This window comes from Lutra lutra, chromosome 4 (assembly GCF_902655055.1).
Source record: "Lutra lutra chromosome 4, mLutLut1.2, whole genome shotgun sequence".
Taxonomy (NCBI): Eukaryota; Metazoa; Chordata; class Mammalia; order Carnivora; family Mustelidae; genus Lutra; species Lutra lutra.
This window is the reverse complement of record NC_062281.1, coordinates 899038-912525: the sequence shown is the minus strand read 5'-3', so window position 1 is coordinate 912525 and position 13488 is coordinate 899038. Positions and strand designations below refer to the sequence as shown.

At 58.1% G+C, this 13488-nt stretch overlaps 1 protein-coding gene across 3 annotated transcripts; it reads right to left on the bottom strand.

Moving 5' to 3' along the window:
* Positions 1–3879: 3879 nt before the first annotated feature.
* NRBP2 (nuclear receptor binding protein 2) lies at positions 3880–11266 on the bottom strand. Of its 3 annotated transcripts, XM_047727387.1 has the most exons (18): positions 10901–11265; positions 10284–10406; positions 10111–10212; positions 9911–10000; positions 9714–9754; positions 9532–9626; positions 9393–9416; positions 9238–9321; positions 9110–9165; positions 8932–9027; positions 7740–7872; positions 7547–7649; positions 7388–7438; positions 7178–7313; positions 6119–6172; positions 5950–6013; positions 5787–5842; positions 3880–5700 (listed from the first exon to the last, which is right to left on the bottom strand). In XM_047727387.1, exons 1-18 carry the CDS (start codon positions 11021–11023, stop codon positions 5632–5634), a joined length of 1500 nt encoding a protein of 499 aa, XP_047583343.1. In that variant the 5' UTR covers positions 11024–11265; the 3' UTR covers positions 3880–5631. The 3 variants fall into 3 exon arrangements, with proteins under 3 accessions (XP_047583343.1, XP_047583344.1, XP_047583345.1); XM_047727388.1 differs by lacking the exon at positions 9393–9416 and having other exon boundaries at positions 10901–11266; XM_047727389.1 differs by lacking the exon at positions 10284–10406.
* Positions 11267–13488: the final 2222 nt, after the last annotated feature.

Sequence of the window (13488 nt, the reverse complement as noted above, 5' to 3'; positions counted from 1 at the left end):
CTCCCCGGCGCGGTGCGTGTGCGGGCTCCGCCTGGGCTTCCCCCTCGTCGGCGGAGGGCCGTCCCGCCTCGGTTCGTCTCAGCGAGCCCCTCGCGGCCCCTCCCGCCCCTCTCCTGTCGCTGCTCCGTTTCCTGGCGTCCTTCACAGAAGAGCTTCGGTGCGGCGAGGGCGTCCCGTGTCCCCGGCCGCACGCAGGCGGCAGGCGGAGCGAGTGCGGACCGCGGCGGCCGCAGAGATCGCGTTGAGAGCGCGGCAGAGAGTCGCCGTATTCCCGAGTCGCGCCCGCGCTGCTGCGCGTCGTGCCCGCCGGAGTCGGGACGCGCCGCCTGCGCACGGCGGGGCCGCGTCCGAGAGACGCGCTCAGGCCCCGCTTCAGCGTCCCCCGATGCTCCCCGCCGCGTTTCCGGGCGCCAGGTCCCCGTCGGGGCGTGGAGCTGCGCGGAGTCGGCCGCAGGTCACCCCCGGTCCCCAGGATCCTACTCGAGGAGGTCACTTCCGCAGCCTCGGGCGATGAGATTTTTCCGTCCAGAGGCGGCAAAGGGTCTTTCCCATTAGGCGGGTGCTTTTCCGCCCTGGGAGGGTTTGAAGAGAGATGCGGACGCCGCTAGTAAACGCGGCGGACCGCCTGCTTCACGTCCCTCGCATCTAAAGTGAGAGGAAAAGAGTCGCGTAAAGGCAGAATCCCAGGAGCACAGAAGTGGGGTATCGTGCAGCCGGAGGAAGGCGGGCAACCTCTAGCCGGCTGGAGGTGGGCTGCGACGCCGAGGGCGTGTGGGTGGAGACGGAGTGCGAAGAGGAGACTCCACTCGGCTCTGCCCGCGGGCGGTGGCTGGGCTGCCCCAGCGGGGTCCCGTTCCAAAAGCGAGGGACTTAGCGAGATTCCGTCCCTTTCCTCACCTCCACCCTAGCCCCAAGTCTACCCCAGCGCGCGCCGCCCGTGAACCTCAGAGCTGCTCTCTGCAGCAGCTGGAGGGCGCTCAGGAGAGTGGCCTGGCCCGGTCCCTGGCCTCAAAGCTCACCAGGCAGTAAGCCCCACCAGTAAGACATCACTCCTAGAAGCAGCTGAGCAGCCCGGCATCACCAGAGACCTAAGGAGGAGGAAGGAAATAAAAACGGAAAGGAAAAGGGACTCAGAAGGAGCAGAGACAATAAAGCAAGAAGAAAACCTAAAACCATATCCTCAGAGGATGTTGCGTCCAGAGTCAAAACAACCAATATATTGCACACCCAAAACTAATAAAATACTGTATGTTAACTCACTGGAAGTAAAATAAAAACTTAAAACCAAATTCTAGAACAAGAAGGTATAAGAGGGGCGCCTGGGTGGCTCAGTGGGTTAAAGCCTCTGCCTTCAGCTCAGGTCATGATCTCAGGGTCCTGGGATGCCCCACAGCATGGGGCTCTCTGCTCAGCAGGGAGCCTGCTTCCCCTCCTCTCCTGCCTGCCGCTCTGTCTACTTGTGATCTCTCTAGCTTGCTATTAAATAAATAAATAAATAAATAAAATCTTTAAAAAAAGAACAAGAAGCTATAAAGAAAAAATGTTCAAAAACTGAGAAAGAGTACTTATAAATTAAAAATATGAGAGGAAAATGAACAATTAAATGGAGGGTTTAAAGATATAGTTGAAATCTTCCAGAATGTATAAAACAAAACCTGATAAGTAGAGAAGAGAAAATACAATCGGTCACACTGAGTGGTATTCTCCAGTGCTTAGAAATGACCTGGTACCTAACCAGCCTCCATGGGAGAGGGGGAATGGATGAAGTGGTGAATGGGCTGGGATTTGCCACCACCACTGCAGCGGGTGGAGGGCACAAGCACCACTTTCTGGCAGTAGCTTATCTTACGAGATTTGACACTGATATATAATAAGGCGTTCAGAGTGCTCGGGTGCTGGGCACAGTTCTCATTACCTTACAAACATTACTTTGTGTGATCTTTACAACAATTCCATGAAGTGGGTACTGTTATTTTATTTTATTTTACTTTTTTAACATTTTATTCATTTACTTGACAGAGATCACAGGCAGGCAGAGAGAGGAGAAAGCAGGTTCCACACTGAGCAGAAAGCCCGATGCGGGGCTCAATACCAGGACTCTGGGATCATGACCCTCTGAGCCAAAGGCAGAGGCTTTAACCCACTGAGCCGCCCAGGCGCCCCAAAGTAGGTACTGTTATTATCCCATTCTTCCAGATGAGGAAGTAGGGGCACCGTATCCCACAGCCAGAAGCAGCAGAATGACTCAGAGCCTGTGCTCTTAACTATCACATATTGTGTCTCTTAAAAGATAATTCCAACATCTAAATAATAAAAGTTCCACAAAACAAGGAGGGCGGAGGAAATAAGCAAAAACAAAAAACAGAAAAACCAAAACAAACAAAAAATGTCCCAAACAAAGTTTCCTAGAACTGAAGGGTTGGGATCTCTGGACAACAGATGAAATAGAAGTTTTTAATCCAGAAATACCATTGAGATTTCCAAAGGAAAGGAAGGAGAGAGGGAAAGGAAGAGAGAGGGAGGGGAATCACCAATGGTTAGAATTCAGAAAGACATGGGAAGTCTTGGGATTAGAAGAAAATCACATGACACCCTCAAACTCCTGGGAAGAAATAGTTTTCAACTTAGGCAAACTTTTGTGCCTCGCTACACTAACGAGCAGACGTAAGAGTAGACTAAGGACAAATGGGCAAAGACTCCCTGATTTCCCACGTGCTCTCTCTCAGGAAACTTGGAGGATGTTCTTCTTCAAACAAAGGGTGAATGAAGGAAGAGGAAAGTGAGGGATCCGGTAAAAGGAGGAAAGATGTGCTCCGGGATGCTGGTAAAGGAGCAACTCGTGCTGGCGGCTAGGCCACAGGCCCAAGAATACACAGCCTGGGGCAGAGAGCTGGCATGGTGGTGGCTCCGGGAAAAGAGGAAACAGAGCAGTCCATTGTGCAACGAATCTCAAGTATTGAGAGGTTCGCACGTCTGCCGGAGAATCTAAGAACGAGTTAACGAGATGTGTACAGAAAACTAAGCAAACAAACAAAAAGGGCAATGATTAACTCCAGGCAAAACAAAAAGTTGTGCAAGAAACCAAATATAACCCTAGGACAGGTTGTTCTCTGCTGAGACCTGCAGTAATGAAGCTGTAATAATACACACCACACTGGGACGATGCTGGGTCAGGACCCTGAGGCCAGTGAGCCCCCTCTTCGCCAAGGACACCAGCAGGGGACACCTTATGTAGAAAAACCAATAAAAAGCAATAAAAGCATGTGCAGCTTGTGATAGATGGATTTTACATGCCTGAAGAAATAGCTAAGAGTTAAATCTGGGAAGGATCAGACTTGGAGACTGCATTGATCATTTATTGTTGGCTTAAAAAAACAAACATTCCACTTTTAAAATGATATGTGTATAACTTGGATAAAAATTAAAATGAAATCCTCATTAAGCATGACTAAATGAAGCAATGATAGTATTGATACTTTTGAGTTCAGTTTAATGGGTACACAACCTGTTATGCACTCGACACTCAAATTGTTCAAGACAGCATCGGGATTTCCAACTAGACTTGAATGTTACTGTAGATTTGTTAAAGTTGAAGGAGTAACTCTGTAGGGTATTGGGGTGTTTAAGACAACTTAAGATTCACTATGGGTTTTTTGGTGTTTTTTTTTTAAAAGATTTTATTTATTTATTTGATAGACAGAGATCACAAGTAGGCAGAGGGGCAGGCAGAGAGGGAGGAAGGGAAGCAGGCTCCCCGCTGAGCAGAGAGCCTGATGCGGGGCTCGATCCCAGGACCCTGAGATGATGACCTGAGTTGAAGGCAGAGGCTTTAACCCACCAAGCCACCCAGGTGCCCCAGATTCACTATGTTTTGATGTGTATTTGATACACCTTGGTAACTTTATTTTAGTTTTTGGTTAGGGTAATGTAGTAGGTGGAAAAATGATGCCCCCTCTCCAGGATGTCCATGCCCTAACCCCCAGAACCTGTGACTGTTACTTTATATGGCAAAAGGGATTTCCATACATGATTAAGGACCTTGTGATGGGGAGATTATTCTCGATTATTCAGGGGGACCCAACCTAATTACATGAAGCTGTCCTGGCTGCAGAAAACCACAGATGGATCATGAGAAAGACTCAACCGGCTGTTTTTGGCTTTGAAGACGGAGGACGAGTACCTGAGCCAAAGAATGGCGGTGCCTGTAGAAGCCAAAAATGACCTTCAGTTTATAGCAGGCAAGAAGATGGGGACCTTGGCCTTACTGTTGCAAGGAGATGAATTCCTGGCCAGTGCCCATGCCATCCCTGACACCCGCAAGCCAACAACCTGAAGCAGAAAATGGAAACCTAGGCAATAGTTTTAGGCTCACCTAGAACCTTCAGAAAGGAATGCAGCCTGGCTAACGCCTGGAGAGACCTGTACCAGACTTTTGACCTGCAGAACTACAGTAAATCTGTGGTATTTTAAGCCACTAAGTTTGTGGTAAATTCTTCTAGCAACAACAGAGAAGTAATACAGTGGTGAGCTTTCCTGGTTTGAAATAGAAATTCCTCAAAAGAAACCTGAATGCAGTAAGTTCATGCAATTTAAAATGTTGAAGAACGCTTAACTCATCTTGGAGACAGAGGGGAGGCGGTCTGGGAGAAAGGAGGCTCGGGCAGTGAGGAGTGGGAGGGAGTTGAGTGGGAGAGACAGGGAGTCAGGGGCTGCTGTCCTCGGGACCTGGGAGGCAGCTGCCACAGGAGGGGGTGAGTGACTATAAGTGGGGGGTAGTGAGTTTGAGAGAAAGCACAGTGAGAGCAGGGAGGATGCCTGAGCCCAAGGCCTCCAGGTCTAGGAATGTGGGAGGGAAAACAGCTCTTTGGAGAGGGCTGTGGGGGGCCAGAACAGTCTGCAGAGGGTGTGGCAGGTCCCTGTCCCAGAGCAGTGGTAAGTCAGAGAGGGTCTCCAAGGTGGGTCTGCGCTGGGCAGGGGCTGGAGGACTGTGCAGGAGCCGTGTCGGGCTGGGGACTCATGAAACGTCTCTGCCATCTGCTTCTCCAGCCAGGTCGTGGCCCTGCCCAGTGCCCAGCATAGTGCCTCACGCCTGCAGGTGTGGTACCACTGGCTTAATGGGGGGTTCCCAGGGTGGGTCTGTGGTTCCAACAGGGTGTGGAGTGTTGCCTTGGGCAGGCATCTGTCCGGGACTGATCCCCCAGCCCCAGCACGGTGGCTCCCTGCAGCGCAGCCTCTCCCGTGCTGAAGGCTCGATCACCCACCAGATATCTTGGGGTGGGGGAGAACTCTTGGCCAGGAAATACAGGATATGAGAAGGGACTGTGAGTTGTGCAAGCTGGCTAGGTGGGAAAATCCTGATCCGGACAACATGTGGGGCCTAACTACTCCCCTGAGTCCCAACCCAGGCTCCTTGCCCCCGATGGGCCCCAAACCCACCACCCTCCCCACCCCACTCCAGGGCCTCCTTGAAAGCCATGGAAGGCAGAAGCTCCTCACTAGCCGGCATCTGGTCATCAGCCCCCAAGCACGTAAGCAGAGGTCAGTCAGCCCCTGGTCCCCTAAGCCCTGGGCCAAGGCTGAGCTTCCCCACGTGGGCGGCCAGGGCCGGTGCCCGGGGACTGGGCTGCGAGGTCACGGCTGAGCTCCAAGGTACTTGAGGAAGGTGCTTTCCAGGAAGGCAGCCAGCTTGGTCCGGTCATCCTGCAGGGCGGGAAGGAGGCATGGGGTGACAGGGGTGCAGACTCTGCTGTCTCTCCCTCCCAGCCTGGCTAGGTCAGCCCGCACACCTCGTGAACGAAGCCATAGTGTACCAGCTCGGCGGCGAGGTCCTGGGCACTGTCAGCTGCAGCAGGGACATGGTCAGTCGGGACATCAGCGGGACAGAGGAGTGAGGCCACCGCCTGTGCCCACACCTGCACCCGCCCCTGCCCCGGGCCCCGCCTGGCCTACTTGGGAGCAGGTCATAAGTGAGCTGCCTGTGCAGCCGGTCCTCCAGCACCAGGAGCAGAGTCAGCTGTGGAGGCAGGAGGGCGTGCTTGGCTCCCAGAGTCCACCCAGCACCCCCAGCTGCCTCCCCCTACCTTGCTCCTCCGTGGCCCCCAGCCCCTGCCCTGCTTACATGCCAGCGGGCCTTGTCCTCGCTTCTCTCCAGGTTGCACTGCATCTGGATCACCTGGGGACAGGGTGGACCAGGGTCACCCACGAAGGCCTGGCTTCAGCAACTGGCAGCAAGCGCAGAGGCTGACTCGGGGCCCCGAAGGGATAATAAGGACTGGCAATGGGGGCAAAGCTCTAAGGAGAGCCTAAGAAGCACATTCACTGCAGGTGGCCTGGCCAATTCAGGAACACTTCTAGAAGGGTGGACACCAAGTCTGGGTACTGAAGGACAAACAGAGTTTTCACAGGTGGGGAGAAGACCTGAATGAGGAGAGAGCTGGGAGAAGCAGCGGAAGGGACGGGCTGGCAGGGAAAGGAGCAGAGGCATGCGACGCCAGCAGCGCCAGGCCTCAGGACACCTGGGGATCAGGCTGAAGACCCCCAGCATCTCTGGGGGCAGCTCTGGCTGTTAGGACATGAATCCTGGCTGGAGGGAGGAGGCTAGGTTGGCGGCTGGTTCAGCATCCAGGTAGGAAATGGGGGTGACCTAGATCAGGGTGGAAACCACGGAGACACACCCAAGGCCAAAGCCAGAGCCTCTGGAACCCAGTAGGTATGGACATGGAAAGGGGGAGCGGGGCTGAGGCTGACTGGGGCAGGCCCCTGGCCAGGAGGGAGCCTTCCAGGAGAAGAGATTGGGGGAAACACAATGTCTGGGAGGCCTTTGAGGACGCACTGGGACACAAATGTCAGGGAATCAGCAAGCCGAGGGTGGGGGCATCAGAGAGGCCCGGAAGCAGGTGAGATTCCCGGCTGACGGCTGCTTGGAGCCCAGCAGGACCCGGGCAGGGTTGGGGGGGCTAGCACCAAGGGTTTCGGGAAGGGTCTGCAGGGGGCAAAGAGCCTCTGAAAAAGGGGGTATCCTAGCTCGTCTCCCATCTCCTACCCCCAACATCAGGGTCAACCAGGACCTGGTTTCTGGCAGCCTGGAGGAGTGCTGGGCTGTGAAGCACTCAAAGCCCCTGGCAAGAGACCCCTCTGGGCTGTGAATGGTCTCAGTGCAGCAGGAGCCCAGGCTCACCTTCCTGGTTTCAGAGTCAAAAGGTTCTGGCGTCGGGGTCTTGGCCTTCTGGGCCTCCTCGGGGGGCGGGGCCAGCACACGGGGCAGCCCCAGGGGCCGAGCAGCCGCGAAGTTCATCAGCGGGTAGATCCCGTTCCTGGGGATACACTGGGGTGGCTGGGGGCTCAGGCCCTGCAGCCCCTGGTTCCCCAGACTCACGGCAGCTCTCACCTGACATCCTCCAGGAATTTGTCGAGCTCCAAGCAGGAGACCTCCGAGTACCTGGCACAGGTGGGAGGGGCACGTGAGGGGCAGCAGCCCCCCTGCCCCACTGGCGGGGGCTGACCATGCGGAGAGGGGACGCCTGGGGAAGGGGGGGCCCACGCTCACCGCCATTGCCGCGGGGGCCGGGGCGGCCGGGGGATCTCTGCCAGGACTGCGTGCAGGTCCACCGCCTTGCTTTTCTCCTCCACCACGTTCTCAGGCATGAGGTCTGCAGGCGGCAGGAGCACATCGGGTTCTGAAGGGAGCCCTCTCGCACACGGAGCCCAGGCCCCTGGCCGCCCCGCCCGTCGGGCCTCACGCTGGTGCTGGATGACGCAGTGAGCCGCCAGCAGCTTCAGCGAGTGCACCTCAAAGAGCACCCGGTGGAAGAGGAGGTTGTGGGCGGACGGCCGATGGCTGGGGTCCCGCGCCAGGCAGGAGAGGATGAACTCCTGGGGTTGTGGAGAGGGGAGGCCAAGGAGGGCGCACAGTGAGGAGAGCAGGGCCCTGAAGTCCCCAGACCCCAGGGGTCCGGTCCTCGGGGGAGTCTTCTTGCAGGAAGGGGCAGAGGGACAGGCATACTGTTAGCAGCCAGGCCAGGACCCACATCTACAAGCGGGACCGTCAGGCCCTGGGTCCAGAACTGGCCGTGCTCTACTCCCTGGACCGCTCGCAGAAATCACGGGGGGTCAGTGTGGTCACCTGCAGTCCACAGATGAAGCCTGCACTGTGGAGGGAGGACGACCGCCCCTGCCCTGAGGTTCTGGGAAGGGTAGGGCGGGTGGGGAGTGATGGTGCTGGGCAGAGGGCCAGATCAGCCCAGGCTCCTGGAGGTCTGTGCAGCCCAGCATAAACCCATCTACCCACAGACGCTCCCCTTGGTTGCCTCAGCTCAGGCCCTAACTCCAGAGATGCCCTGATGGGTCCGCGCCCCAGAGCCCCCACACATGTCCTCCGCTGCCCCCCACATCAGTTCTGGCTTCACTTCTCACCAGCCCCATCCAGGCCCCATCACTTCTGACCCTGATCCCCAGAGGCCACGTGGTCAAGTCAGATAGCCTAGACAGACTGTGGACACACCCTCCAACCCATGTTCCCTTTGCCCCCTCCCCGCCACGACCCCGACCTAAGCTGGGGCCGCGTCACCTCTAGCTGGCTTCCTGGAGGCTTTAAGCCAGGGACGTGGAGTGGAACACTGGCTCCACCCCTTATCCCAAAGCAGCCTCTCTGAGCCAGCCTCTCTCTTGTCTCCAAGACGAGCATGACAGTAGTACTCCCAGAGGAAGGCTCTCTAGTCTCTCCTTCCTTAGACGGACCTTTAGGGCCTGCAGGCCTGAAACTCCATAGGCACCATGTGTCAGGCTGTCCTTGTGGGTGAGCCTTGGTGCAGGGGGGCTGGCTCATCCCTCTGCGGCACTGAACCCCCGAACCTCCTGCATGTCCTCAGCACCACACCGGCCCTACCCGGGACCCCTTGGAGCCAGGTTGGGGGGGCAAGGTCAGCTGCTCACCCGCATGTTGGGGTCGCTCAGTGAGTGCCTGGCACGAGTGATGGCCTCTTCTGTGACCCGGGTATCCCCATTGGCTTGGATCTCCAGCACAGCCATCTATGGGGCAGGGTCAGGTCAGGCATGGAGAAGAGACGCAGGGTGAGCTAGCTGGGCGGCCGGGAGGCCCCTGGGCTAGTACCTCCAGTGCACACATCCCAAAGGAAAAGATGTCCACAGCAGTGCCGTCAGCAAACTCTGAAAGGGGAGAACGGATCAGGCTGGGCAGGGGAGATGCACGACAGCGGGGTCTCCAGTCTCAGGACTCACCGCCATACTCCGGCGGGAAGAAGTGCAGGTTCCGGACATCCTCCCGCTGGGCACGGACTGGGCTTCGCAGATCACCTGGGAGCGCTGTGGACAGAGCAGACGATGAGCAGACCAGGCAGCCCCGTGCCCGCCAGCCCCCGTGGGTCCCCACGCACCACTGGAGAAGACACGGTGCCACACTGCAAGGCCGCCACAGGGAGGAAGAATAGGCGTCAAGGTGAGGGGCGCTGGGGGTCCTCTGCCCCTGGCTTCCGGCAGCCCCTCCCCCGCCAAGCCCCCCCACCCCGCCAGCACCGGAGCCAATCTTGATGAGGCCATTGTGCTGGATGAAGATGGTGTCACTGGTCAGGTTGCCGTGGATGATAGGGGGACTGCACGCATGTAGAAAGCTGCAGGAGGGAAGGAGAGTCGGTGCGGTCAGGTGGGGGGGGCACCGCGAGCACGGGGGCATGGCAGGGGCAAGCCCAGGCCCTCACCTGAGTGCGGACAGGATCTGTGTGCACCAGCGCTTCCAGGCCTGGTGGCGGATGGATTCCATCGGACCGGTGCGGAGAGGCGGCCGGGCCTGCGCTGCTCACCCACCTTGCATCCCTGCCCCGGCCCAGGCCCGCTCCTGTCCCCAGAGCTGCCTCTCACCCACACCCCTGATGCAGCCCCGGCCCACTCCCCATACCCGGGCGTTCATGGCCTTGTGGTTTTTCTTGGTCTTTTTGAGGAATTGCTTGAGGCTGCCCGAGGACACGTACTCAGTGATGAAGACGACCTGTGGGGTGGGCGGGCTCCGCCAACTGCAGGTGGGTCCCTACCACCCCCCATCCCCCACCTCGGCTGCAGCCGCCCCCCACCCCATGGTGCCCTGTGCCCGTGGCTCACCCGCGCCCGGGCTTCTGAGGCATCCAGCCAGTATTTGTGCAGCTTGACAATGTTGGGGTGGTCCACCAGCACCAGCTGCTCAAACATGGTCTGGATCTTCTCCTGGGAAGGGGCGTGCGGTCACGGGGTGGGGGGGGTGGGGCCCGGTCGCTCAAGGAGTGGGCAGGCCTCACCTCATGGGCTGCGAAGGCCTTCCTATCCCCGAAGTGCAACTCATTCCACACCACCTCTACCCCCTCCTCTGTGTCCATGGCCAGGAAGGTGCTCTGGACCCCTGGCATGTTGCCCTGGTTCACCTGGCAGTGGGGATGGGGGACATGAGTGTGCTGATATGTGTCAGGAGACAGAGTGGGGGCTTGGGCTCTGCCCACATCCTTGGACCGGACAGCAAGCATGGGAGGCTGGCCCTCAGCCCCTCCAGAGGACTGGAGGAGGGGTGGCCTCTACGAGCCAAGTAGGGGTATCTAGGGGCTGGGCTGAGGGGGTTTGGAGGTTTCAGGGTATTCAGGATGGTCTTCATGGGTCTGGTCGCAGAGGCATGGGGAGGTGGTCCTGGGAGAAGACTGAACCTAGGGAACTGGGGGTCCCTCAGCAGGGCGTGGGGACCAGGCCAAAGGGGTCCAAGGCCCGGCCAATTAGGGGGCTGCCTGCGCAAGGCCACGGAGAGATTTCTGGCCTCCTGGATTGCCCAGCGCTCCCATCGCCACGCGTGTCCTCCTCGGCCCCTCCGCGGGAGGTGGGCGGCGACCACACTCTCCGCTCCCCGACCCCCCCGCCCCGCCGTGCCCACCTGCTCCCGCCGCTTCTGCCAGCGGCCGCACGGGCTCTCCTCCAGGATGTCGCTCTCGTCCTCGCTCTCCTCCTCCCGCTCCCGTTCCCGGCCCCGCCTCGGCGCCGGCTCTGGGGCCGCCATGGCTCAGCCGGCCCAGGCCGCCGCCCTCCGAGGGATCCGCAGCCCCACGCCGCCGCCGCCGCTCGCCGCCTGCCCTGGCCCTGCGCCCAGACGCCCAGGCGGGAGCGGAGCCGCCGGCCGCCGCCTCGAGCCCCCACGCTGCTTCTGGGATCGCGAGACGCGGCGCGCGGCCGGCGCGGGGAGGAACCCGCCCGCCCCCCTCCGGAGCCGCAGTTTCGGGCCAAAGCCCTAATGGAGATTCCCAGCTAAGGGCCGAGCCCGCGCCGCGCCCAGCCCAGGCCCCGCCCATTCCCGCGCAAAGCCCCGCCCCGGACCCGCCCCGCGGCGGAGACCCCGCCCACCACTGCCCCGCCCGACGGCGGAGGCCCGGCCCACCCCGCCTACGGCCACGCCCCACCGCAGGTCTCGCCCGGGCAGATCCCCCACTCGCGAGCTCCTTCCCTTAGGAGTCCCCCTTCCTGGCCGGAGTTCTGCCCGCACCTGACTAAGGCCCCGCCCCACAGATCCGGGTCGGGGTCCCGCCTATCCCACCTAGGGCCCGCCCCTGGAGGTCCTGCTGGGGGCCTAGGCCCCCCAGCGCCTGCAGGAAATCTGCGCTCCCGGCTGCGGGGACAGCAGTCCCCGCCACCAGCCTGACTCCAGCGACCCGACCTCAGGGCTTTGGGTGCCCGCCTGGAGCCCGGTACGTCGGGTCCTCCCGGGGCGCTCGGCCACTCGCGTGGGACCCGGTCCGGGGCTCCGGGAAACGTCCCCGCCCAGCTCTGGGAGCTGAGCGTTTCTCCTTGCATCCCTTCCGTGCCTCCCCATCACGCTCCTGCTACACGCAGCCCAGAACCCAGCCCCAGACCGCCTTCCAGTCCCCAGGCATCCCCCTCCCCCAGGGAACAGGGGGGACGGTCCTGAAGTGACAAGGAGCAGGCTGACCAGGTGATTTTAATGCATGATCACAAGCATCCCACCGCTCGCGCTTGTGTTCTTTCCGTTTATTTGCACGTGTTTACTGTCCCACACTCCGAAAAGGCAATTTCTTCCCTTCTCTTCCCTTTCTGTTAACACAGAGGAGGCCAAAGTGGGGAGCCCCCCCCCACTGACCTGCAGCCACTTTCTCTTCAGGAGAGCCCTTGTCACACCCTCTGGCCATGTCAACAGAGATGCGCTCTAAAATTCTTGCCTAAAATCTCCCTTTACCCCACAATCCCCACTGCCTTCCCACGGTCTCACACTCTCAAACCTGCTGAGTTCCTCACCCACCCTTCATGGTCTCCTTCTAGGGGGAAAAGCAGTGCACACATGTGTCTTCTCTTTAATTCGAACCCCAGCCCTCAACTCCTACTCCATCTCTGTTCAGTGGTGTGTCAGAGACAACAGGGACACCTCCCTTACCCCCCCCATGTTGCCCCAGATGACATCTCACCCCTTCTACCCCATCCCGCTTTCATCCTCATGTGACCCGTGAGCTCATCAGGGCTGCTACAGCCGCCTGCCCCGTGCCCCAGCTGCCACCCAGCACCAGGAGGCACGACCAGGGTGTCCCTCAGCTGCTCACAACTCTCTCTGTAGCAAAGAGGGAGACTGGGAAGGATGTGCCCCATGTCCCAACGAGACACCCTTCAATTAAGGACAGAAGTTCTAGAACCTTCCAGGGCTCACACTCAAAGACCTGCACCATTCACACAGACTATTCTAAGCGCAGCTCCTGCTGCCCTACGTTTGTCCCATGGTTTTTTAAAAAAAATTGTTTACTGTCTCATCTCTACATTTAAAACATCTGAACACTCAAAAATCTGAAGACACCTTTGTGGGGGTGCCTAGGTGGCTCAGTCATTAAGCATCTGCCTTCGGCTGGAGGCATGATCCTGGGGTCCTGTGATCTAGCCCCGCTTTGGGCTCCCTGCTCAGCGGGGAGCCTGCTTCTCCCTCTCGCACTCCCCCTGCTTGTGTTCCCTCTCTCCCTGTGTCTCTCTCTGTCAAATAATAAGTAAAATCTTAAATAAAAAACAAAACAACCTACAAGCCCAGCTGGGAGGAAAGTTGGTTTCTTAAAATAAAAAAAAAAGAAAGAAAGCTGGTTTCTTTAAAAAAAAAAAAAAAAAGACCTTTGTGTATAAACATGAACCTTTCTCTGTAAATTGTAAAGAAGAGAGGGCGAACCATGCTAGCCACACAACCCATGAGAGGAAACACAAGCAACAAGAGACAGGTCCCAGAAACAGCTTCAGACAGAGCCCTCGCGGAGCACACAGCACAGAGCACGGCCACCAAGAGGAACCCCAAGAGCTGCGGACCACTGACGGAAAGGAAATGAGTCCACAAGCAGGACACCACCTCTGAAACGTATGGGAATGCATTTAATGAACACAGGAGAACAACGATTGCCCAAAAAACAAAAGCAAAAGAAAGGACCTCTTAAATCTAATTACAATGAAGTTCTTCTTCTTCTTTTTTAAGATTTTATTTATTTATTT

Excerpts from the sequence above, each read along its gene's own strand:
- NRBP2 (XM_047727387.1), bottom strand. The coding sequence starts at position 11,023 with ATGGCGGCCCCAGAGCCGGCGCCGAGGCGGGGCCGGGAACGGGAGCGG. Across the intron at positions 9,166-9,237 it reads CTTCCCGCCGGAGTATGGCG|AGTTTGCTGACGGCACTGCT; the intron begins GTGAGTCCTGAG and ends CTCCCCTTTCAG. Across the intron at positions 6,014-6,118 it reads AGGACAAGGCCCGCTGGCAT|CTGACTCTGCTCCTGGTGCT; the intron begins GTAAGCAGGGCA and ends CTGCCTCCACAG.